The sequence below is a fragment of the Onychomys torridus genome, chromosome 1 (genome assembly GCF_903995425.1).
Source record: "Onychomys torridus chromosome 1, mOncTor1.1, whole genome shotgun sequence".
Lineage (NCBI taxonomy): Eukaryota > Metazoa > Chordata > Mammalia > Rodentia > Cricetidae > Onychomys > Onychomys torridus.
The window spans coordinates 3,671,705-3,699,343 of NC_050443.1; the positions used below are offsets into that span (position 1 = coordinate 3,671,705).

General features: G+C 40.2%; 1 protein-coding gene and 1 pseudogene across 1 annotated transcript; both read left to right on the top strand.

Moving 5' to 3' along the window:
* The first annotated feature begins 11,643 nt into the window (after positions 1-11,643).
* Positions 11,644-12,525, top strand: LOC118591467 (vomeronasal type-1 receptor 4-like). Its single transcript, XM_036199805.1, has one exon. The coding sequence runs from the start codon at positions 11,644-11,646 to the stop codon at positions 12,523-12,525; it is 882 nt and encodes a 293-aa protein (XP_036055698.1).
* A 3,814-nt stretch (positions 12,526-16,339) lies between these two features.
* LOC118579660 lies at positions 16,340-17,292 on the top strand (annotated as a pseudogene).
* The last annotated feature ends 10,347 nt before the right edge of the window (positions 17,293-27,639 follow it).

A 27,639-nucleotide genomic window follows, 5' to 3' on the forward strand; every position in this document is an offset into this window, starting at 1 on the left:
CTTTCTGCTTATTCACTAGTTTGGCTAGTTGTCTCTGTAATTTTTTGAAATGTGGTCTCAATATTCTTGCTCCTAAAATCCCTCCTCTCTCTTGTTGATTGGACTGCTGGAGCTCTGCTTTGGACCCTGCTGTGGATCTCTGCATCTTCTTCCATCAGTCATGATTGTGGCTTCTATGATATCAGTTTGGGTATTCTGCCATCTGATCACTGGAGTGGGTCAGCTCTGTCACCCTCTCCACCATTGCCAGTAGTCTATGATGGATTCATCTTTGTGGATCATGAGGACATCCCTAGAACTCTGCTTCTCCATATTTTCATGGTGCCTTCATTTATCATGGTATCTCTTTCCTTGTTCTCCCACTCTTTTCCTGATCCAGGAGGAACGTCCTGCTCACCTAAGCTCTCATTTCCCCGCTCTTGCCTTCAATTACTCCCCACCCCACTCCCATCACCAGTATGCTCATGTAGATCTCAACCTTTTCTCCATTTCTTGATGATCCCTGTGGCTTTCCTAGAGTTCCCCTTACTAGCTAGTCTCCCTGGATCTGAGGGTTGCAGTCTGGTTATCCTTTGCTTTACATCTGGTATCCACATATGAGTGAGTACATACCATGTTTGTAATTCTGAGTCTGGGGTACCTCACTCAGGATGATATTTCTAGTTCCATACATTTGACTGCAAACTTAATAATGTCATTTTTCCCCTCTGGTGAGTAGTACTCCAATGTGTCTATGTATCACATTTTCTTTATCCATTCTTCAGTTAAATGGCATCTAGGTTGTTTCCATGTTCTGCCTATTACAAATAGTGCTGTAGTGAATATAGTTGAGCATGTGTCCCAATGTTATAATTGAGCATTCCTTGGGTTTATGCCCAAAAGTGATTTAGCTGAGTATTGAGGAAGATTGATTCCCAAGTTTTTCAGAAATTGGCATACTGATTTCCAAAGTGGCTGTAGAGGTTTGCATTCCCACCAACAGTGGAGGAGTGTTCCCCTTGCTCCACATCCTCTCCAACATAAGCTGTCTTCAGTGATTTGATCATAGCCATATTGAGAGGCGTAAGATGGTATCTCATAGTTGTTTTGATTTGCATTTTCCTGATGATTAAGGATGGCAAGCAATTCTTTAAATGTATTCCAACCAATTGAGCTTCTTTTGTTGAGAATTCTATGTTTAGCTCTAAAGCCCATTTCTAAATCCCATTGGACTGTTAGGTATTTTGATGTCTAGTTTCTTGAGTTCTTTATATATTCTGTATATCAGCCCTCTATCAGATGTGGGGTTTTGAAGATCTTTTCCCTTTCTGTAGGCTGTCATTTTGTTAATGACCATTTCCATTGTCCTACAAAAGCTTCTCAGTTTCAACAGGTCCCATTATTAATTGTTCTCTGTGTCTGTGCAATTGGTGTCATATTTAGGAAGTAATTTCCAGTGCCAGTTCATTCAAGAGTACTTCCTGCTTTCTCTTCTATCAGGTTGAGAATAACTGGATGTATATTGAGTTCTTTGATTCACTTGGACTTAAGTTCTGTGCACAGTGACAGATAAGGATCTATTTTCAATCTTCTACATGTTGACATCCAGTTATGCCAGCACCATTTGTTGAAGATGCTTTCTTTTTTCCATTGTACAGTTTTGGCTTCTTTGTGTATAATGAGGTGTTCATGCATGTTCAGATTAGTGTCAGGGTTTTCCTTTAGATTCCATTGGTTCACATGTCAGTTTTTATTGCAGTACCAAGATGTTTTTATTACTTTAGCTCTATAGTAGAGCTTGCAGTCAGGGATCATGATGCCTCCAGAGGTTGTTTTATTGTACAGATTCTTTCAGATATCCTGGGTTTTTTCTTTTTCCATGTGAAATTGAGTATTGTTCTTTTCCAGTCTGTGAAGCTTGTGTTGGGGTTTTGATGGGGGATTGCATTGAATCTATAGATTGCTTTTGGTAATATCGCCATTTTTATTATGTCAATCCTACCTATCCATCAGCATGAAGAGCTATCCATTTTGTGAGATATTCTTCAATTTCTCTCTTCAGAGCCTTAAAGTTATTCTCATATAGGTCCTTCACAGGCTTAGTTAGAGTAACCCCAAGGTATTTTATATCATTTGTGGCTATTGTAAAGGGTGATGTATCTCTTATTTCTTTCTCAGCCTGTTTGTCATTTGTGTATAAGAGGGCTACTGATTTTTAAAGTTAATCTTGTATCCTGCCACATTACTGAAGGTGTTTATCAGTTGTAGGTGTTTCCTGGTATAATTTTTTGGGTCATTTGTGTATACAGTCATATCATCTGCAAAGAGTGGAAGTTTGATTTCTTCCTTTCCAATTTGTATCGCCTTGATCTCCTTAGGTTGTGTTATTGCTCTGGCTAGAACTTCAAGTAGTATATTGAGTAAGTATGGGGAGAGTGGACAGCCTTGTCTTGTTCCTGTTTTTAGTGGAATTGCTTTGTGTTTCTCTCCATTTAATTTGATGTTGGCTGTTGGCTTGCTATATTGCCTTAATTATGTGGACTGTATTCATGATCTCTCCAAGACCTTTACCATGAAGGATTTTGCTTTTTGTCAAAGGTCCTTTTTCAGTACCTAATGAAATGATCATGTGGTTCTTTTCATGTAGTTTGAGTATATGGTGTATTATATTGACAGACTTTTGTATGTTGAACCAACCTTGAATATTTGGGATGAAGCCTACTTGATCATGGTGGATAATTGTTTTGATATGTTCTTGGAGTCTGTTTGCCAATATTTTTATTGAGTATTTTTGTATCAATATTCATGAGTGAGACTGGTCTGTAATTCTCTTTATTTTTTCTATCTTTTTTTGGTTTAGGATTCAGAGTAACTGTAGCCTCATAGAAGGAGTTTGGTAATGTTCCTTCTGTTTCTATTATGTAGAACAACTTAAAGAGTATTGGTAATAACTCTTCTTTAAAAATCTGGTAGTATTCTGCATTAAAACCATCTGGTCCTCAGCATTTTTGGTTGGGAGACTTTTAATGACTGTTTCTATTTCCTTAGAGGTTATTGGTCTATTTAAATAGTTTACCTGGTCTTGATTTAACTTTGTTATTTGGTACTATTTCAGAATATTTCTTTTAGATTTTATAATTTTGTGGAGTAGAGGTCTTTGAAGGATGACCCAATGATTCTCTGGATATCCTCAGTGAAAGGTCTTATGTCTCCCTTTTCATTTCTGATTTTGTTAATTTGGATGCTCTCTCCCAGCCTTTGGTTTGTCTGGGTATGGGCTTGTCTATCTTTTTTATTTTCTCAATGAACCAGCTCTTTGATTCATTGATTCTTTGTAGTGTTCTCTTTGTTTCTATTCTATTGATTCAGCTCTCAACTTGATTATTTCCTGGCATCTATTCCTCCTGGGGGACTTTGCTTCTTCTTGTTCTAGAGCATCCAGGTGTGCTGTTAAGTCACTAGTGTGAGATTTCCCAACTCCCTTATGTGGGCATTAATGCTATGAATTTTCCTCTTAGCAGTGCTTTCATAGTGTCCCATAAGTTTGGGTATGTAGTACATTAATTTTCATTGATCCCTATGAAGTGTTTAATTTCTTTCTTTCTTTCTTTCTTTCTTTCTTTCTTTCTTTCTTTCTTTCCTTCCTTCCTTCCTTCCTTCCTTCCTTCCTTCCTTTCTTTCTTTCTTTCTGTCTTGCTTTCTTTCGCTTTCTTGCTTTCTTGCTTTCTCACTTTTTTCTTTCTCTTTTCCTTGTCACATTGGTGATTAAGTTGGGCATTTTTCAGTTTCCATGAGATTGTTGCCCTTCTGTAATTTTTGTTGTTGTTGAAATATAACTTTAACCCATGGTGGTCTGATAGAATAAAGGAGGTTATTTTTTTGTATCGGTTGAGATGTACTTTCTGACCGAGTATATCATTGATTTTAGAGAAGGTTACATGGGGTGTTGAGAAGAAGGTATATTCTTTTTGGTTAGGGGTGTTATGTTCTGTAGATATTGATTAAGTCCATTGTGTCATAATATCAGTTAAGCCACATATTTTTCTGTTAAGTTTTGATCTGGCAGATCTGTCCAGTGGTGAGAATGGGGTGTAGAAGTCTCCCACTATTAATGTGTGGTTTTTTATGTATTATTTAAGCTTTAGTAATGTTCCATTTACATATGTGGGTGCCCTTGTGTTTGGGTCAAAAATGTTCAGAATTGTAACTTCATCTTGGTGGATCTTTCCTGTGATGAGTATATAATGTCCTTCTTGATCTCTTTTGATTGATTTTAGTTTGAATTCTATTTTGTTGGATATTAAGATAGCTACACCAGGTTGGAACTTAAGACCATTTGATTGGAAAGACTTTTCCCAGCCTTTTATTCTGATGCAGTGTGTATCTTTGGAGTTGAGGTGTGTTTCTTGTATGCAGCAGAAGGATGGGTCTTGGTTTTGTGTCGATTCTGTTAGCTTGTGTCTTATTATAGGTGAATTAAGTCCATTGATATTAAGAGATATTAATGACCAGTGATTGTTAATTCCTGTTATCTTTTGGTATTAATGTGTTACTTTTATTCTTTGGATTTTCTGCTGTGGGGTTATTTATTGCCTGTGTTTTCGAGGGTGTATCTGACTTCTTTAGGTGGAAATTTTCTTCTAGTGCTTCCTGCAGTGCATAGGTATTGTTTAAATCTGGGTTAATCTTGGAATGTCTTGTTTACTCCATCTATGGTGATTGCAAATTTTGGTGGGTATATGAGTCTAGGCTGGCATCCATGGTCTTATGTCTGAATTACATCTGTCCAGGTCCTTCTGGCTTTCAAAGTCTCCATGGAGAAGTCAGGTGTTATTCTGATGGGTTTGCCTCTATAAGTCACTTGGCCTTTTTCCTTTGCTGGTCTTAACATTCTTTCTTTTTTTCTGTACATTTACTTGTTTAATTGTTATGTGGCAAGGGACCTTTTTGGGTTTCTAGTCTGTTTGGTGTTCTATAGGCTTCTTTTATCTTCATAGGCATTACCTTCTTTAATTGGAAAAGTTTCTTATATGATCTTGTTGAAATTTTTTTGTGCCTTTGAGTTGGTATTCTTCTTCTTCTATCCCTATTATTCTTAGGTTTTCCTTTTCATGGTGTCCCAGATTTCCTGGACATTTTGTGTTATAACATTTTTGGCTTTGGTATTTTCTTTGACTGGCAAATCTATTTCCTCTATTGTATCCTCTACACTAGAGATTCTGTCTTCCATCTTTTCTGTTCTGTTTATTATGCTTGAATCTGTATTTCCTGCTCTTCTACTCAGATTTTCTATTTCCAGCATTCCCTCTGTTTGTTTCTTCTTCATTGTTTCTAATTCCCTTTTCCAGTCTTGAACTGTTTCCATCACATGTTTAGTTTCTTTTTCATGGTTTTCTTGGATTTCTTTAAGGGATTTATTGATTTCTTTCAATTTTTATTTGTCTTTTTCTCAGTGTCTTTATTGATTTCTTCCAATTATTTGTTAATCTTTTTCTCAATTTCTTTAAGGGAGCTTTTTTATTTATTTCTTGAAAGGCCTCTAGCATCTTCATGAAGCCATTTTTAAGTTAAATTAGTTCTGCTTCTTCTACATTGTGATGTTCAAGTCTTGCTGCTGGAGGAGGGCTAGGTTCTGTTGATACCTGTACTGTTCTATATGTTGTTATATGTATTTTTCCCATGACATCTGCCCATTTCCTCCTCTAATAAGTATAAGAGGGGCCTGTGCCTGAGCAAGTTGCTATTGGTCCATTTTTGCTTGTTATATCAGTGTCTCAGGGGGCCCCTCTGTGTCCAATCTTAGGTGTTGGTCTAATTGGAGCTGGTAGATTCTGTATCTCAGGGACCTGCTCTTGGCTCAACCCAAGCAAGCTGATTCTGTGGCTCAAGTTCCAGGGTATTCAGTTTATTGTGATGCATGTGGTACACATACAAATATCCAAGTAAACATTCATACATACAAAATAAAATTTAATTGTTTTCATTTGTTTCCTTTGATTGAAATAGACTCTGTTCTCATACAATCTATCTGATGACAGTTTCCCCTCCTTTTTAACCCAGTCACCTTCTCTGGATGCATTCTTTCTGTCTCTAACAAGAAAAGAATGGTCTTTTTAGAGATGAAAACCAAATGAGACAAAACATAATATACTAAGAGAAAACAAAACATCTCATATTGTGACTGAAGAAGGCATCCTCCCAAAAAGAAAAGATCCCGAAGAGCAGACACAGGAATCAGAGACCCACTCATTCCCACACTGAGGAATCCCACAGAAACACTAAGCTAAAGGCAGTAATTTATATGCAGAAGGCATGGCGAGGACTCCTGTAGGGCATGTGCTTGCTGCTTCTGTCTTTGGACCTTATACGCATCTTGCTCAGTTAATTCTGTGTGCCTTGTTTTTCTGGTGTCCTCTGTCCCCTCTGACTCTTATGCTCTTTTGCCTCCTCTCCTGTAGTTCAAAGAGGAGGGTTTTGATGCAGACATGCCATGTATAGCTCTGTGTTTTGAATGTTGTGATTCTTGTGAATTCTTAAATCCCCTCTTCCAAGGAGTCCACACCTCTTCTCCTTTCTCAAAGAGTTCCCCTAACTTAGGTACAAGAATTCAAATATATGAGTCTACAGGGGCCAATCTTATTCAAACCACCACATATCTAAATCTAATCTTTCTACAACACAAAGGATCCAAGCAATTCTCAGATGATGAGTCCAGCCATGGAGGCCAAAGGAAAATGATTGAGGAGGGTAATGGATGATTTTGTGAACCAATCACAAATACAAAGGCTTTAATGAGAAAGCTGAAAAACTCTGATGTTACTTCTCCTAGTTCCCTGCCTAGGATTCTCCACTCCAATAACTCCTGCTTTTAATTCACTCTCATCTCCTCCCAGGATCCAGTCAAAGATCATTTCCCTCTCTCTAACTGTAACAACAAATGGAATTTCAATGTCCTTCTGTGATTTATTACACAGATCTCTCTGAGGGGTCCCCCTTCTCTCGTACTCAATGTCCCGCATCAGGTATAAGGAACAACAGGAGCATTCTCCTCAAGAACATATTGAAATTGGGGAGTTAACTTCAGAGTAGGCATTGTCTTTCATGGTTTGTCCATGACTCCCCTTTGTAAGCATCATGGTTGAGACCAGTGTCACCATGGTGCTTCTCCTGCACAGACACTGCCAGAGAGTCCAGCATATTCACACCTCAAATGAGAACCAGTTCATACCTATTCGTATGGGGGCACATATTGCTTATGTAGTTTCTACTAATGATATGGAAAATGAAAATAACCAGATTCTTTCTTGGATAAAATCAGCATTGTCTGTGGACCTCTGAGCACCATTACCCTCTCCAGTTATCAAAGATGCCAGAAATGGCTGGGATCTCTGATCCCTGATCTGGTTCGTCAATGATTTTGGGTTTCCACTTCAGAGGGGAGGACATTTGAGTAACAGTGAAGTCCAATAAGTATAAACCTGGTCTAGGCTAGCAAGTAGATACTCTGGCCTAATTCAACATTAAAGTACATGGGTCCATCACCTTCCTGAGGTATTCTGACTCAAGAAGGAAGGGCCACCTTAGGAAGTTGGGCTCACCTTAAGCCAGGCTAAAGAGAGTTTAGAAAAATTATTGCCATGATGAAATTCTCTACTTTCCCAGATTTTCTGCCTAGCATAGGCTTATACAAGAGCAACAGACAAGCTGTTCTGAGTTACTCTTCTCTCTATCTCTGCTCTAAGCAATCTTGCCCTAAGATTGGCATTCTTTAGTCTCTTCCTACCCCCTCAACTCAACTCCCACTATGGCTATGGAGAAGGGATGTCCCAACACAAGTTTAAGGTGGTAGGTGGAGAGATGGTGGGAAAATAGTGTCAATTTTGTTTGTGAGATAAAACCTGGCAGTGTCCCCATGCCATTGAGCATGACCCAACATCCATAAACCTGTGGGTAGCACTATTGGTCCTTTGGAGTAATTAAAATGAAAGAAGACTTGAATATAGAGATGAAATGTATTGAAAGGAACAGAGAATTTCAGGCAAAGCCTTAGGGTGTCTTTGAAATAGATTCAGTAAAACATCCTGAATAGACAAACCCTGGCAGGGTTTTATAGCCCTCTTGTGGTTATTCCACAGGAATATCTATCTGAGGGGGAGGGAGGAACATTGCTGTTAGCCAAGACAAGAGATATTCCTTCTTTTACTGATAGGAATAAGACTTGTCATCTCCCTTGTATCTGCCAGGGCTAAGACAACTGCCATCATCCAGACACATCCTCTGGCTGGAGAACTCTCCTGCCAGGGTTGTGGTCCACAATAGGAAGAACACTAAACATAATGACTGCTGAACATCAGGAGACTTGCTTGGTATTGGGGGAAGAATATGGTTTCTATGTAAACAAATCAGATGTTGTTAAAATTAATGATACCACCCTCAAAATATCTCCTTAAAGACCTACTCTAAAAATTCCAGCCATTGAGCAAATTTGCTGGTTCCATTCCTGCTCATTTTCTTGGCTCCACCCTCTGTCAGTCCTCTGGTTATACAGTTTTATTTGGATGCTTGGCCCTTCCCTCTTCATTGACTCTGGCCACCACCATTGATAAAATCACCAACAATCAGGTCATGGTTCACTTCTAGACTCTGGACTCTTCAGACACATGTGAGAGATTCCTCAAGGTTTACAATGATGCATCTCCATTAGTAACTAAATCAGGAAGATGTTGCAAGCCATGGCTGACTGGTACAGGTCACAACCTGCCATAAGCCTAGCAGCTTTTTCTACAAGCTGAGGAAAATGGAACTACTTCCCTCTAGCAGAACTTCCTGTTCTCTATCTAACCTTATCTGGAGCATGTCCTAAGGACTGGAAAACTGACCTTACTCAAAAGCTGTCTCTGAAACCAAATTCCTGATTCTTCTTTAACTTAGTCCTTGGCACATATGAGCACTTAGAACACTTGTTTGAGGAGCTCTGCTATAGGACTCTACTGCCACATACTAAGCCTTGTGATAGGGGTGTGAGTGCCCATTAATGCCAATTAGGTTTTGCGCCTACACTCTCCAGTCCTATACATTCTTTATTCTCTGGAATAAAATTGAAGGTAATCATGAAATCTGTATCCCAAATAGCTGTCTGCAATCCTGCTCAGGGGTCACTAAAGATTTCTCTTGCCCCATCTGCCTTTTTCACCTCTCGATCTTGTGGTCATCAGGCCCAGAGGGAGAGATCCCCCACAAATGTCATTGTCTCTTACTTTGTATCTTTGGTCTAGTTAGATGTTTCATAATTCCTGGAATATTGACCAGGGATAATTGTTGTACAAAAAATTAGAGTGACATAGAAGGTAATTAAAGAAAACTCATTGTATCCAACACAAAGAATGTCTGGCTTGACTGGAGATTCAACATTCACATCAACATGGGGCCAATCACCTGGCCAGGAGATTATGCCCCAAGAGGAAGGACCACCCCTAAAAGATGGGTGTAGTAGGAATCTTAGAGGTACTTGTTAATAAAATCAAATCTGAGGCCAGTTATTGGGATGAATGCTGGAAGATCTGAGAAGCAGAACATGCCACAGCTATGTCACCTTGCTAATTCTTCAGGTGATCCTGTTTCCTCAGGATGGAAACTTCTGAGTCCTCATCCCAATCGCTCTCAGTTTAACTTGTCTGCTCTAAAGCCTGAACGCTAAACCAGCCAAATGCTTAACCAACTTAGTTCCATGTCCTCAAGCCTTTTATAGCTCTCTCTTTCTCCCCTCACTCTCTGGGATTAAAGGCTGGGTTTCTGGGATTAAAGATGTGTGTCACCATGCTTGGCTGTTTCTAATGTGGCCTTGAACTCAGAGATCCAGAGGTATTTCTGTGTCTGAAATGCTACAATTTAAGGCATGCACCACCGCCGCCCAACTTCTGCTATGGCTTGCTCTGACCCATTTTCTAGACACCATTTTTGGCTTTGTTCTAGTGGCTTTCTGTTCTCTGAACCCAGATAAGTTTACTAGGGTGCACAATATTGTTGGGAACACAACACCACCTCAGATGTGTACACCTTAAGCCTTGCTTAAGAAGAGATTTGTAAAAAAAAATTATTTTGATGAAATATGTATTTTTTCTTAGATATTCCCACATCCTAGCAAGGCTCTTACAGAGCACAGCCTTTTTGCTTCGAATTACCCTTCATTCTTTCTCTGCTCTAAGCATGATTGCCAGATGGTTTTGTATGCTCTAGTATTTCTTCAAGCCCCCCTACCCACCATGGGGATGTCTGACAGTGTGTGACTTATCTCTGTTTTGGGCTTATCTCAAGTTCATGAGCTTATGTATGGGTCTTTGATTCCATATACTTCTGTTTTTATCCAGTAACATGTGGGTTTTTATTACTATTGTTCTGTAGTACAGCCTCAACTCTGGAATCTTTATACGTCTTTAAGTTCTTTCATTGCACAGGATTCTTTTAACTATCTTTGGTTTTCTGGTTTTTCCATATGGAGTTGAGTATTAAGGTCTGTAAAGGATTGTGTTGGAATTTTAATGGAGATTGCATTGAATCTGTAGATAGCTTTTGGTAAGATTGCCTTTCTACTATGTTAATCCTATCAATCCATGAGCATGTGAGATCATCCTATCTTCTGATATCTTCTCCAGTTTCTTTCCTCAAAAACTTGAAGTTCTTGCCATACAGGTCTTTCACTTACTTGGTTAGAGTTACACCAAGATAATTTATACTATTTGTGGCTATTGTGAAGTGTGTTGTTTCCTTGATTTCTTTCTCAATCCATTTGTCATTTGTATATTGGAGGGCTACTGATTTTTTTAGTTAGTCTTGTAAACAATCACCTCACATAAGGTGTTTATCTTCTGAACAAATTTTCTCATAAAAATTTTGTGGTTGCTTATGTATACAGGGATATGTGTGTATAAATTGACATTCATATGTGTGATCAGAAAACTGATTACTTTATTGAAATATTTTATATTCTGTCACTTTTATGATCTGTACAAAATTTTCTCAAAAGCTGATTTTTTTTCTACTTAATTTAGTTACTTGATTTTATGAATTATAAATTTGTATTCTTATCCTTTTTAAGATATAGTAATTTTACTTTATGTATATAGAAATCTAGTTGCTTATATGTCTGGTACCACATTTGTGCAGTGCCACAGCATACATAAGAGGGCATTCAATTTGGAGAACTGATGTTGCAGATGGATGTGAATCGTCATGTGGAAGCCTGATTTGAGCATGAAACTTCTGAACATCTATCTCTCCAAATTCCAATTTGTATTTCTTAAAATTGTATCATTGAGGGAAGATGTTGCATTTGAAAGATAAAAATATGTGTTCCAATGTTCAGTGATCATGTGTTTTTATGCCATAATGTGTTATCATGGGTGTCATGTTGACCAAGAAAGATAGAGTTGTATCACTAACACACTTCCATCATGAGGCAAGGAAAAGTACATGAAGTACAAAATAATAGTCTGAGCTGTCTATATAGTGTTCTCCAGGCCAAGCTCCTGTACTGTGTGTGATACAGTAGTGTCTCCCTTCATAGGGGAAGTAAAGTCTCAAAACAGTGATTATGTGCAGACATTGAGAAGTGTACTGAAGCCAGCAGTGTTCCTCCTGGTCATCACTCCAGACTGCACAGAAATAATGTCCATGTCCTCTCAGAGTAAAGCCCTAAAAACCACTGAGGAATTGGCTCTCCAGACACTCCTACTTTTTCACGTTGGGACTAGGACTCTGGCCAACATTCTTCTGTTTGTGCACAATTTCTCTCCCATATTTACTGGTTCTCAACTGAGGCCCACTCAGGTCATTGTCAGCAACTTGGCTATGGCCAATGCCTTCCTTCCCCTCATCAATGCATTTCCATATAAGATGATGGTTTTTGTTCCCAGGAGTCCTCCAACTAACCTGCAATGCAAAATAGAGTTCTTCATTCATGTGGTGACTCGAAGCACAAACATGTGCTCCACCTGTGCTTTGAACATCCATCAGTTTGTCACTCTTGTTCCTGGTCACTGGGGTCGGCTGATGCTCCAAGGAAGAACCCCTGATGTCCTGAGTTATTCTTGTTACAGTTGTTGGTTGTTGAGTGTCTTATATAATGTCTACATTCCAATGAAAGTCAGTGGTACACAGAACACAGGCAATGTCACCAACAATAACAGCAAGTGGGTCTGCTCTACATCTGGATTCAGTGTAGTCATGGCTATCTTGCATTTTGTCCATGATGCCACATTTATCATCATCATGGCCTGGACCAGTGTCTCCATGGTGCTTCTCCTCCATAGACATAACCAGCGAACACAGCACATGCTCACTCCCAATCAGAACCAGAGAGGCCATGCTGAGACCAGAGCAGCCCAAACTGTCCTGATGCTGGTGGTCACATTTGTTGGCTTGTACCTCCTAAATTTTATTTGTATAATCTTTCACACTTTTTTAATGGACTATCGTGTCTGGTTGAGGCATGTAAATGAAGTTTTGACTGCAGCCTTCCTCACTGTGTCCCTTCCTGTTGATCTTTAGGGATCCTAAGGATCCCTGTTCTGTGCTCTTCAACTGCTGAAAACCACAGTCAACATGACACACACAGAAGAAAGCTTCTCTAGCAGCTGTCTAGAGAACAGTGCACACTCTATTAAGTAAAAGTTGTTTGAGAATCCTTCCTCATAGACCAGGCATGTTGACTCACTGAACTCATCCCAGCACTGGGGAGACTGAGCCAGGAGGGTTGCAATATAATCAATGGCATGTCATTCTGAAGAGTGGGATCCAGGCTAACTTGTGATAAGGAGACCCAGTCTCACAACTATGTATCTTCACCCTAAGATAGAAAGAAGATAAATACACAAAAGGAGAGAGCAGAATGAAAAAGAACACCAGTAATCCTATAAATATTCACACTAGCCTTAGGAAATCATGTGTTCCTATATTGTATAGTGCACATGCAATCCATATTGCATCCTATATATCCATATTTTTTCTTTGTTAAAAAATTCTTTTTTATTAAGACATTTTCTATTCATTCTACTTGTCAACCACAGATTCCCCTGACCTCCCTCCTCACATCCCCTATCCCTCTTCCCCAAACCACCTTCCATTTCCACCTCCTCCAAGGCAAGGTCTCTCATGGGGAGTAAGCAGAGCCTGGTACAGTCAGTTGAGGGAGGCCCTAGCCCCTCCTCTCTGCAAGAAGGCCAAGTAAAGTGTCTCATCATAGGCACTAGGCTCCCAAAAACCAGCTCATGCACTAGGGACAGGTCCCTCTCCCACTGCCTGGGGCTCCCCAAACAGATCAAGCTATACAGTCTCACTTATCTAGAGGGCCTAGTTGAATATTATGTGTGCTCCTCAGCTATTGGTCCACACTTCATGCGTCTCTACTAGTTTGGCTAGTTGTCTCTGTACTTTTTTCAATTGTGGTCTCAATATTCTTGCTCATAAAATCCCTCCTCTCTCTTGTCGATTGGACTGCTGGAGCTCTGCCTTGGAGCACGCTGTGGATCTCTTCATCTACTTCCATCAGTCATGGATAAGGGTTCTATGATGTCAGTTAGGGTCTTCTGCCATCTGATCACCAGAGTGGGTCAACTCCATCACCCTCTCCACCATTGCCAGTAGTCTATGGTGGAGTCATTTTTGTGGATCATGGGGACATCCCTAGAACTCTGCTTCTCCATATTTTCATGGTGCCTTCATTTATCATGGTATCTCTTTCCATGTTCTCCCACTCTGTTCCTGATCCAGGAGATCCTCCTGCTAACCTAAGCTCTCATTTCCCTTCTCTTGCCCTCTATTACCCCACACCACACCCACGTCCCCAGTATGCTCATGTCGATCTCAAACTTTTCTCTATTTCTGCAAGATCCCTGTGTCTTTCATAGGGTTCTCTGTACTAGCTAGTCTCCCTGGAGCTGTGGGTTGCAGTCTGGTTATCCTTTGCTTTACATCTGGTATCCACATATGAGTGATTACATACCATGTTTGTACTTCTGAGCCTGTGTTACCTCACTCAGGATGATATTTTCTAGTTCCATCCATTCGCCTGCAAACTTAATAATGTCAATTTTTTCCTCTGCTGTGTAGTACTCCATTTGTGTCTATGTACCACATTTTCTTTATCCATCCTTCAGTTAAATGGCATGTATGTTGTTTCCAGGTTCTGGCTATTACAAACAGTGCTGCTATGAATATAGTTGAGCATGTGCCCAAAGGTGGTTTATCTGGGTCTTGAGGAAGATTGATTCCCAATATTTCCAGAAATGGGCATACTGATTTCTAACGTGGCTCTAGAGGCTTGCATTCCCACTAACAGTGGAGGAGTGTTCCCCTTGCTCCACATCCTCTCCAGCATAAGCTGGCCTCAGTGTTTTTGATCGTTGCTTTTTTGAGAGGTGTAAGATGATATCTCAGAGTCATTTTGATTTGCATTTTCCTGATGACTAGGGATGGCAAGCAATTCTTTAAATGTATTTTAGCCAATTGAGTTTTTGGTTGAGAATTCTATGTTTAGTTCAATAGCCCATTTTTAAACTGCACTGTTAGGTATTTTGATGTCTAGTTTCTTGAGTTCTTTATATACTCTGTATATCAGTCCTCTGTCAGATGTGGGATTTTGAAGATCTTTTCCCATTTTGTAGGCTGTCCTTTTGTCTTAATGACCATGTCCTTTTCCCTACAATAGCCTCTCAGTTTCAAGAAGTCCCATTTATTAATTGTTGTTCTCAGTGTCTGTGCTACTGGTGTAATACTTAGGAAGTAATTTCTGGTGCCTATGCATTCAAGACTACTTCCTATTTTCTCTTCTATCAGGTTCAGAATAACTAGATTTATGTTGAGGTCTTTGATCCACTTGCACTTAAATTTGTGCATAGTGACAGATATGGATCTATTTGCAATCTTCTACATGGTGACATCCAGTTATGCCAGCACTATTTGCTGAAGATGCTTTCTATTTTTCATAGTATAATTTTGGCTTTGTGTGAAAATCAGGTGTCTATAGGTGTATGGATTTACATATGGGTCCTTGATTCCATTAGTCAAACTTTCTGTTTTTATGCCAATACCATGTTGTTTTTTAACTATTGCTCAGTAATACATTTTGAAATCTGGGATGGTGATACATCTGGAAGTTCCTTTATTGTATGTGTTTCTTTTAGCTATCCTGGGTTTTTTGGTTTTCTGTATTCAGTTGAGCATTGTACTTTCAAGGTCTGTGATAGATTGTGTTGGGATTTTAATGGAGATTGCATTGAATCTGTATATTGCTTTTGGTAGGATGGCCATTTTTACTGTATTAATCCTAGCAATCCATGAGCATGGGAGGAGGTCTTTCCATCTTCTGATATCTTCTCCAATATCTTTCTTCAAACACTTGAAGTTCTCCTCATACAGGTGTTTCACTCGCTTGGTTAGAAATACACAAAGATATTTTATATTCTTTGTGGCTATTGTGAAGGGTGTTGTTTCCTTGATTTCATTCTTAACCAATTTATCATTTGTATATAGGAGGGCTACTGATTTTTTGAGTTAGACTTGTATGCAGTCACTTCTCAGAAGGTATTTATCCGCTGAAGGAGTTCCCTTGTAGAACCTTTGTCATTGTTTATGTATATAAGGATTTATATGTATAAATTGAGCTTCATATTTGTGATCAGAAAGCTGGTTCCTTTTTAATTATTTTCTATTCTATCACTTTGATGATCTGAATTATATTTTCCCAAATGTTGATTGGTTCTTGTTTTGCTATTTACTTTTCCTACATGATTTTATGAATTATAAATTTGTATTTGTATACTTTTTAAGATATAGTAATTTTACTTTATGGTTATAGTGTTTTAACTGCCTGTATGTCTGGCACCATATTTGTGCAGTGCCACAAAAACCAGGAGAGGGCATTCATTTTGGTGAAGTGATGTTACAGATGGATGAGGACGTTCATGTGGGCGCTGGATTTGAACATGAGTCTTCTGAACAGCCATCTCTCTAACCTCCAATTTGTATTTCTTAACACTTTTTATCATTGAGGGGAAATGTTGCATTCAAAAGATAAGAGAATATGTCCCAATGTTCAGTGTTCATATGTTATGCCATACTATGTTACAATGGGTGTCATGTTGACCAAGAGATACAGCTGCATCACTAATACATCCATCATGAGGTGAGGGAAAGTTCATGAAGTACAAAATGATAGTCTCAGTTGTCTATTTGATGTTCTTCTGGACAAGGTCCTGTGCTGTGATTCAGTAGTATCTCCTTCATAGAAGAAGTAAAGACTCAAATCATTGATTATGCTCAGACATTGAGAAGTGTCTTGAAGACAGCAGTGTTCCTCCTGGTCATCACTCCAGTCTGCCCAGAAGACCTCTCCATGACTTCTCAGAGTAAAGGTCTAAAAACCACTGAGGAACTGGCTTTCCATATGCTACTGCTTTCCAAGGTTGGAATTGGAATTCTGGCCAACATTCTTCTGTTTTTTTCACATTTTCTCTCCTATCTTTACTGGCTCTCAACCGAGGTCCAGTCAGGTCATTGTCACCAACTTGGCTGTGGCCAGTATGTTCCTTCTCCTCGTCACTGCATTTCCAAACAAGGTGATGGTTTTTGTTCCCAGGAGTCCTCCAACTAACCTGAAATGCAAAATTGAGTTCTCCATTCGCGTGGTGGCTCGAAGCACAAACATGTGCTCCACTAGTGCCCTGAGCATCCATCAGTTTGTCACTCTTGTTCCTGGTCACTGGGGTAGGCTGATGCCCCAAGGAAGAACCCCTGATGTCCTGAGTTATTCTTGTTGCTGTTATTGGTTGTTCTATGTTTTAAATAACATCCACATTTTAATAAAAGTCACTGGTCTACAGAGCGCAGGCAATGACACTAACAAAAACAGCAGGTGGTTCTGCTGCTCTACTTTTGGATTCACTGTAGGCATGGTCTTGCGTTTTTCCCAAGATGTCTCATTCATCAGCATCATGGTCTGGACCAGTGTCTCCATGGTGCTTCTCCTCCATAGACATCACCAACGAACACAGCACATCCTCTCTTCCAATCAGAACCACAGAGGCCTTGCTGAGACCAGAGCAGCCCAAACTGTCCTGATGCTGGTGGTCACTTTTGTAAGCTTTTATGTTCTAGACTGTGTTTGCAGTTTGATTCAGGTTTCTTTTGTGGACTCTTGTATCTGGTGGAGGCATGCATGTAGGTGAAGCTTTGGCTGCAAGCTTCCCCACTGTTTCTCCCTTCCTGTTGATCTTTAGGGATCCTCAGGATGCCTGTTCTGTCCTCTTCAACTGCTGAAAAACATAGTTAACATGACAAACACAGAAGACAGCTTCTCCAGCAGATGTACACTCTCTGTTAATTAAAAGTTGTTAGAAAATCCTTCTGCATAAACCAGAGATGTTGACTCACTGTACTTATCCCAGCACTGGAGAGACTGACCAGGAGGACTGAAATGTAAGCAATGGCATGTCAGGCGCTAGAGTGAGATCCAGTCCAACTTGTAATAAGGAGACATAGTCTCACAACTCCTTATGTGCACTCTAAAAAAAAGATAATAAATAAAGAAGAGAAAAAGAAATTTTTATTTTCCATATGAAGTTGAGTATTATTCTTTCCAGATCTGTGAAGAATTGTGTGTTGGAATGGAGGGGAGGGGATAGGGGGAAGGTGGGTGTGGGGCGGGAGGGGGGAGGACAGGGGAACCCATGGCTGATGTGTAAAATTAAAACACAAATATAATAAAAAAGGGGAAAAAATTCAAGAGCAAAACTAACTAACTAAATAAATAAACAAATAAATAAATAAATAAACAAGAGAAAAAGAAAGAAAATGAATGCCAGTCATCACATAAATATTCACAATTGCTTTGGGAGATCAATGTGTTCCTGTTGGTGTATTGTATACGTCACCTGCAATCCATACTGCAGTCTATACACCTCCATACCAAAGTCCAAATCTGAATGTAATATACACTGTATGGTATTGGCTCATCTGTTGGCTACATAGTGATTACATATAGGTGTGTGTTTGTATGTGTGTGTAGCCTAAGTTTTTCTGGTCTCACCTGGCTTCCTGCTGTCCTGCAATCTCACAGATGTTCAGAACCAAATAAACATGCAGGGGCTTATTAATGAGCGTGACCATTAGCTCAGGCCCACCACTGACTAGCTCCTATGTTCAAACTCATCCCATTCCTGTTAATCTATATGTTGACACATGTTCCTTGGCTTTACCTGTGTACCCTTACATGCTGCTCCCTGGAAGGTGTCCTGGCATCTCCTGACTCAGCCTTGCTATTCAAGAATTCTCCTCTGATTATCTCTCTTATACTGGCCAGACATTTTATTTACCACCAATCACAGTAACACATTCACAGCCTACAGAAAGACATTCCCCCATTTCTCTCTCTCTCTCTCTCTCTCTCTCTCTCTCTCTCTCTCTCTCTCATACACACACACACACACACACACACACACACACACACATGTGGCGGTACATGCACACACCTGTGTTTGTTTGTAAACTTACTTTTGATAACGTATATGGAAATTAGAAGATTTTCAGTGCATAGGGTCCAGAATACATATATGCAAAACACACCTCTGGTTCATTCTATATTACTAGTCATCAAGAACAAGCCATCATTTGCAGCCTTCCACTTTACAGAGGATCTAAAGACTTTTGTGTGTGCACAGCCAGGTGCTTTGTGAGCTCACAGAGAAGCAGACTCATGAGATAGTGTTGGGTCTCCTAAGTTGAGGCACAAATATTTGGTTTCAACAGTTCTCTAACATCCCTTCCCTGAGTCAGGATGGGCACTGATTCTGTGACAGCACCAATGTGAATAGCAAGACAGGCCAAGGGGAGAGGCATGGTGCACTTCATTACAACTGAAGTGGACATTGTTTCAAGGAGAGGGGCATATAGTCTCTCTCTCGTTATAGTGTTGTCTACAATAGAAACAGTTATGGGCTGCTCATCCACCGGCAGGATTGAGGGGAACATCTGTCTTAAACTCCTCAGCCATTGCCTCAAGATGACATTTTATCAGGCTTTTTCTTTTGGATGTTGTCAACTACAGTTGGTTGACATTTTGCTTTGATTCATCTGCTATTTATTCTCAATGGAGTCCATAAGCATGTGTATATGAGAACATTTCCTGGACTGTACAATGCAGAAAATACTGTTGCGTTATCTGTTGTATGTGGCATTTTCAGGGGAATAACAATGCTTTATAATTGAACAATATGAATACAGGGCATATTAATTTATTGATATGATGTTACATATGAATTTTGGAGCCAACTTTCATTTTAACTTAAATCACTGTTTTGCTCTGTTTTATCATATGATAAAAGGAAAAAAAAACAAAAATGAAAGAGGACATAGGAAAAGATAGTGTTGAAAGGGTATGAGAATAAAAATACCTTTAGAAAAAGAAGTATACATAGGTTTATATGGCTGAATGATTTCCCAGCATCAGCAAGAAAGTGTGCAAGCCTGAAAAAGTTATGAAGGTCTGAGGAGAGTTTGAAATGAAGTGAAAGGTGAGATGGCGATATGCCACCTGGGATCTTATCTTTGTAAGGTCAAAGAAAGTTCAATACATTGAATTAAAATGGGATTCTCAGAGACCAACCCCCAGCTCCTGCCGCCCTGGAACTCCCATCTGGACCAGAGGTGAGTGCCTGGGCTTATAGCCAGAAAGGCAGGTGCCCTTGTGTCCCACTGCTGGACACAGGCCATCCCGGGAAGACCTGACCAACTTGGCTCCAGTTTCTGGCCAATCCGCGGGCCCTGCAGGAAGGCTCCCCTTTTCCAAGACTGCAGGCAGACACTGCAGTCTCCACACCCTGCCCCTACACCCATCTGCTGGAGACCCCAGCCACTTCCTGAGAATCAGAGACCAGCCCAAGCTTCCATCCTGTCCTGGAACTCCCATCTGGACCAGAGACCAGAGGAACTCCCATTTGGACAAGAAGAGATCCCATCTACACAAAATAGGAGACCCCAGGGACTTCCCGAGAATCAGAGTCCAGCCCCCTAGCTCCTATCCGGCCAGCCCTCTCATCTGGACCAGTGCTCCCATCTGGCCCAGAGTTTCCATCTGGCCCAGAGAGGCTCCCTAAATCTGTCAGCTCTCTCTGGACCAAGTACACTGATAAGACCAAGAACAAACCCAAGAGGAGATGGGCAGATGTCAAGGCAGATGTACATACAACAAAATAAAGAGCAATACAGCATCACCAGAACCTAGCCCTTCTCCAACAGCTAGACCTGAACATCACAGAATGGAAGAAGAAGAAAAAAGTAACCTTATAAGTAACATCATGAAGAGGCTAGAGCCTTATATAGAAGAAATCAAAAATAAAGTAGAGGAACAGACAAACAAAAAATGGGAAGAACGCTATAAAAATCTAGAGGAAAGGACAATTAAAGCAGAAGAAAACAATAAATTCTTGAAAGAAAATCATGAAAAAGCAAGGGAGACAATTCAAGACCTGAAGAGGGAAATAGAAAAAATGAAGAAGACACTAGCAGAAGAAATGTTGGAAATAGAAAATCTGAGTGAACAAACAGGAAATTCAGAGGCAAATATAACCAACAGAATGCAAGAGATGGAAGAGAGGATCTCTGGTGTTGAAGATACGGTAGAAGAAATAGATTCATCAGTCAAAGAAAACACTAAAACCAACAAAGTCATGACCCATAATGTCCAAGAAATTTAGGACACCATGAAAAGACCAAACCTATGAATAATAGGGATAGAGGAAGGAGAAGAATAATAACTCAAAGGCTCAGAAAATATATTTAACAAGATCATAGAAGAAAACTTTCCCAACTTAAAGAAGCAAATGCCTATGAAGATACAAGAAGCCTATAGAACACCAAACAGACTAGACCCCCAAAAAAGTCCCCTTGCCACATAATAATTAAACAACTAAACGTACAGAATAAAGAAAGAATATTAAGGGCAGCAAAGGAAAAAGGCCAAGTGACTTATAAAGGCAAACCCATCAGAATAACACTCGATTTCTCGATGGAGACTTTGAAAGCCAGAAGGACTTGGACAGATATAATGCAGACACTAAGAGAACATGGATGCCAGCCTAGACTAATATACCCAGCAAAACTTTCAATCATCACAGATGGAGTGAACAAGACCTTCTAAGACAAAACCAGATTTAAACAATACTTATCCACAAACCCAGCCCTACAGAAAGGAATAGAAGTAAAATTCCAACCTAAGAAAGGCAGATACACCTATGAAAACACACGCAATAGATAACACCACAGCAGTAGACCCCAAAGAAGAGAAGTACACACACACTACCACCAAAAAATAAAAATAACAGCAGGAACGAACAATCACTGGTCATTAATACCCCTTAATATCAATGGACTTAATTCACCTTTAAAAAGACACAGACTAACTGAATAGATATGAAAACAGGACCCATCTTTCTGCTGCATACAAGAAATACACCTCAAATTCAAAGAGAGACACCTCCTAAGAATAAAAGGCTGGGAAAAGACTTTCCAATCAAATGGTCTTAAGAAGCAAGCTACTGTAGCCATCCTAATATCCAGCAAAATAGATTTCAAACTAAAATCAATCAAAAGAGATGATGAAGGACATTACATATTCATTACAGGAAAGATCCACCAAGATGAAGTTTCAATTCTGAACATTTATGCCCCAAACACAAGGGCACCCACATATGTAAAAGAAATATTACTAAAGCAGAAATCACATATAAAACCCCCACACATTAGTAGTGGGAGACTTCAACACCCCACTTTCACCTCTGGACAGATCGGCCAAATTGAAACTTAACATAATGGACTTAACTGATGTTATGGCTCAAATGGACTTAATCGATATCTACAGAACATTCCACCCAAACAAAAAAGAATATACCTTCTTCTCAGCACCCCATGGAACCTTCTCTAAAATCAGCCACATACTTGGCCACAAAGCAAATCTCAACAGATTCAAAACAATTGGAATAACCTCCTGTGCTCTATCAGACCACCATAGTTTAAAGTTAGATTTCAACAACAGAAAAAAACTACAGAAATCCTACAATCTCATGGAAACTGAATAATGCTCAACTGAATCACCAATGGGTTAAGGAAGAAATAAAGAAGGAAATTAAAGACTTCCTAGAGATCAATGAAAATGAATACACCACATTCCCAAACTTACAGGATACTATGAAAGCAGTGCTAAGAGGGAAATTCATAGCACTGAATACCCACATAAAGAAGCTGGAGAAATCTCATGCTAATGACTTGACAGCACTCCTGAAAGCCCTTGAACAGGAAGAAGAAACATCTCCCAGGAGGAACAGATGCCAGAAAATTATCAAATTGAGAGCTGAAATCAATAAAATAGAAATAAAGAGAACAATACAAAGGATTAATGAAACAAAGAGTTGGTTCTTTGAGAAGATCAACAAGATAGACAAGCCCTTATCCAAACTAACCAAAAGATAGAGAGAGAGCATCCAAATTAACAAAATCAGAAATGAAAAGGGGGACATACCAACAGACAATGAGGAAATCCAGAGAATCATCAGGTAATACTTCAAAAACCTCTACTCCACAAAACTGGAAAATCTAAAAGAAATGGATAATTTTCTGGATAGGTACCACATACCTAAGTTAAATTAAGACCAGATAAACCCCTAAGGAAATAGAATCAATCATTAAAAGCCTCCCAACCAAAACAAGCCCTGGACCTGATGGTTTCACTGCAGAATTCTACCAGATCTTCAAAGAAGTCTTAATACTAATACTCTTTAAATTGTTCCACACAATAGAAGCAGATGGTATATTACAAAACTCCTTCTATGAGGCTACAATTACCCTGATTCCTAAACCAAACGAAGATGCAACAAGGAAAGAGAACTACAGACCAATCTCCCTCGTGAACATTGATGCAAAAATACTCCATAAAATTCTGGCAAACAGACTCCAAGAACACATCAAAACAATTATCCACCATGATCAAGTAGGCTTCATCCCAGGGATGCAAGGATGGTTCAACATATGAAATTCCATCAGTGTAATACACCATGTTAAAAAACTCAAAGAAAAAACCACATGATCATCTCACTAGATGAAGAAAAGGCATTTGACAAAATCCAACATCCCTTCATGATAATGGACTTGGAGTGATCAGTAATGCAGGGAACATACCTAAACATAATAAAGGCAATCTACAGCAAGCCAACAGCCAACATCAAATTAAATGGAGAGAAACTCAAAGCAATACCACTAAAATCAGGAACAAGGCATACGTATTCAATAGAGTACTTGAAGTTCTAGCCAGAGGTATAAGACAACATAAAGAGATTAAAGGGATACAAATTGGAAAGGAAGAAGTCAAGCTTTCCCTATTTGCAGATGACGTGATAGTATACATGAGTGACCCCAAAAATCAACCAAGGAACTTATACAGCTAATAAAACCCTTCAGCAACATTGCAGGATACACAATCAACTCAAAAATATCAGTGGCCCTCCTATATACAATAGAAAACAGGCTGAGAAGGAAATCAGAGATACATCACCATTTACAATACCCACAAATGATATAAAACATCTTGGGGTTACACTAACTAAGCATGTGAAGGACCCATATGACAAGAACTTTAAGTCCCTGAAAAGAGAAATTGAAGAAGACTTCAGAAGATGGAAAGATCTCCCATACTTATGGATAGGCAGGATTAACATAGTAAAAACGGCGATCCTACCAAAAGCAATCTACAGATTCATTGAAGTTCCCATCAAATTACCAACACAATTCTTCGCAGATCTGGAAAGAATAATACTCAACTTCATATGTAAAAAAAAAAAAAAAACAGGATAGCCAAAAGAATTCTGTACAATAAAACAACCTGTGGAGGCATCACAATCCCCGACCTCAAGCTCTCCTATAGAGCTATTGTAATAACAACAGCATGATACTGGCATAAAAATTGATATGTGGACCAATGGAATCAAATTGAAGACCCTGACATTAACCTGCACACCTATGAACATATAATTTTTGACAAAGAAGCCAAAATGTACAATGGAAAAAAGAAAGCATTTTCAACAAATGGTGCTGGCATAACTGGATGTCAATGTGTAGAAGGCTGCAAATAGATCCATATCTGTCACCGTGTACAAAACTTAAGTCCAAGTGGGTCAAAGACCTCAACATAAATCCAGCTACTCTTAACCTGACAGAAGAGAAAATAGGAATTACTCTTGAACGCATTGGCACTGGAAATCACTTTATAAATATAACACCAGTAGCACAGACACTGAGAGAAACAATCAATTGATGGGACCTGTTGAAACTGAGAAGCTTTTGTAGAGCAAAGGACACAGTCAACAAGACAAAGAGACAGCCTACAGAATGGGAAAAGGTCTTCACAATCCCACATCTGACAGAGGGCTGATATCCAGAATATATAAAGAACTCAAGAAATTAGACATAAAAATGCCCAACAATCCAATTAAGAAATGCGCTATAGAACTAAACAGAGAATTCTCCACAGAGGAAGTACAAATGGCTGAAAGACATTTAAGGAATTGCTCAACATCCCTAATTATCCGGAAAAAGGAAATCAAAATGATTCTGAGATACCACCTTACACCTGTCAGAGTGGATAAGATCAAAAACACAGACAGCTTATGCTGGAGAGGATGTGGTGCAAGGGGAACTCTCCTCCACTGCTGGTGGGAATGCAAGCTTGTACAGCCACTTTGGAAATCAATATTGCACTTCCTTAGAAAATTGGGAATCCATCTCCCCCAAGACCCAGCTGTAGCACTCTTGGGCATATACCCAAGGAATGCTCAATCATACCACAAGGGCATTTGCTCAGCTATGTTTGTATCAGCTTTGATTGTATTACCCAGAACCTGGAAACAACCTAGATGCTCTTCAACTGAACAATGGATAACAAATATATGATACATATACACAAAGGAGTATTACTCAGCAGAGAAAAACAATGACATCATAAGGTTAGCAGGCAAATGGATGGATCTAGAAAAAATCATCCTGAGTGAGGTAACCCAGACTCAGAAGGACTAACATGGTATTTACTCACTCATAGGAGGATACTAGATGTAAAACAAAGATGACTAGACTGCTACACATCTCCAGGGAGGCTACCTAGAAAACAGGACCCTAGGAAAATCCCAGGGATCACCCAATGACAGAGAAATGGATGAGATCTACATGAACAACCTGGATGACAGTGGGAGTAATAAAGGGCAAGTTTTGAGGGAAAGAAAGCTTAGGGGATCAGGAGATCCCAGCTGGATCAAGAACAGAAAGGGAGAACGAGGAATAACAGACCATGATAAATGAAGACCACATGAGAACAGGAATAGGCAGAGTGCTGTAGAGGTTCCCAGAAATCCACAATGATACATCCTCTGTAGACTGTTGGCAATGGTGGAGTGAAAGCCTGATCCGACCTAGTCTGGTGATCAGATGGCCAAACACCCTAACAGTCGTCTTGGAACTCTCATCCAATAACTGATGGAAGTGGATGCAGAGATCCTCGGCCAGGCCCCAGGTGGAGCTCCAGGTGTCCAACGGTCGAGAAAGAGGAGGAACTGTAAGAGCGTGAATGGTTGAATCCAAGATTGCAAAAAGCACAGGGACAAATAGCCAAATGAATGGAAGCACATGAATTATGAACCAAAGGCTGTATAGCCCCCAGCTGGATCAGACCCTCTGGATAAGTGAGACAATTGAATAGCTTGATCTGTTTGGGAGGCGCCCAGTTTGTGGGACCAGGACCTGTCCTTAGTGCATGAGCTGGCTGTTTGGAACCTTGGGCTTACACAGGGACACATGCTCAGTCTGGAAGGAGGTGACAGGACCTGCCTGTAATGAACCCACCAAGTTTAAAAGAATCCCCAGGGAAGTGTTGGTCTTGGAGAACATGGGAATGGAGGTGAGGGGCTTGGGGGGAAAGCGGGTTGTGTGGGCGGGAGGGGAGAGGACAGGGGAACCCAGGGCTGATGCATTAAATTAGAACACATAATAGTAATAAAATAAATTTGAAAAATTAAAAAATTAAAAAATAAACAAATAAAAGGTAATAAAAATTGGGATTCTCTCCAAGTATTGGTCTTTCCTTGGTAAGTTTTACAAGTACTGTCTTAAAAGAACAAAATATTTGTCCAATCCAAATATATTTAAATGGACTAGGCTCTATGGGCTCTATTTGCCAGCTCTGTCTAAATAATACCCAGTTGTTATTAATACCAGCCTTGGAGAGATGACTACTGAGCAGTTAAGAGTGCTTGTTACGCTTACAAAAGACCTTGGTTCAGTTCACAGTACCTACATGTTCACATCTTTGTGGTTATCTACAAATTCTCCATCTCATCCTAAATTCCTGATTCCTTCTGAGGGGTTGGGAGGAGGTAGGAATGTACCCCTCCCAGTGCAGGCCAACAGGGCCATTTCTCTTCCAGTTACTCTGGTGGCATCAGAATGACTCATGTAGTTCCCTCCTGAGGCCCTGGGCCACAATCCTGGAGGAAGCTGCAGGATGTCGCTCTTTCCGAGGAGGCCTGTAGGCAGATCCCAAGTTCAGAAAGTGTGAAAGGGCTAGGAAAATCAGCCCTGAGGCTGAGGATGGGTCAAGCCCCACATCTGGCCTCCAAATAGGCTTCCTGGGTCACATCCTCAAGTGACTCAAGCAACCTTGGGTGGAGCACCTTGCTGGCTGAAGCTATCCAGGTGGGAAATCACAGTCACAGGGAGCCAGACACCAACATGGTAGGCCGGGACTTGAAGTGGTGTCTCTGCAGTGAGCACTCCGGTACTTAGGGCTCTGCCACTGACCATTCACCAGTTACAGGTGACTGCATGCCAGAGGTCAGAAGTTAGGATATGGATGATGTACACGACCCTATTTGGTACGTATTACTTTCTGGGATTCCACAGAAACACAGGGGTCCTGATAAACATAAAGAAGCTTTCTAGTTCCCCTTGAGCCAGTGGGAGGCAGGCTTGACAGACATCACAATTCCAGGTCTCAGGCACAGGTGGCTGGGGTGCTGGTCATTGGGTTCTTTGAGAACCAGCTGTCTGAGGGCCCAGCTGCTTTCTGGTCAGTTGTCATCTCATGAAGATGAACCTGTTCCCCTCTGAGGCCTCTGACTCTGGTCCAAGATGTTGGGGTCAACCTGCAATGTTCTTCTGTGAGGACAAGATGGAGCAATGAATGTGACATTTCACTTGGATCCAAGGTGGAAACATGGATGGATCTATGCACAATAATCCAGGAAATTAAAAAGTACTTCTAGGTGAGATCAAAAATGGCTGACACGGGTGTCAGAGCAACTGTGCCAGTCTTAACTGAAGGGAACTGAGAGCCTGTTAGGAACAGGGAGGTGGCTATGGTGTTGACACAGAGCATTAGAAATAGCAAACCTGGAGCAATGAATTTCAGAAACAAACTCACAACATCATCTCTAGCTCCAACGTATCATCAAAGGCTACAAGATGCCAAGAGAGGAACCTGTTTAACCAGTGACAAAGAGGCATATCAAGGGTGAGCAGGAAGTAAGGCTACATCCTGTGGGCACGTGCACAAACAGCACGTCCTCTCCCTCC

What these genes read in the sequence shown, in the direction of transcription:
- LOC118591467 (XM_036199805.1), top strand. Translation starts at nt 11,644, where the DNA reads ATGTCCATGTCCTCTCAGAGTAAAGCCCTAAAAACCACTGAGGAATTG.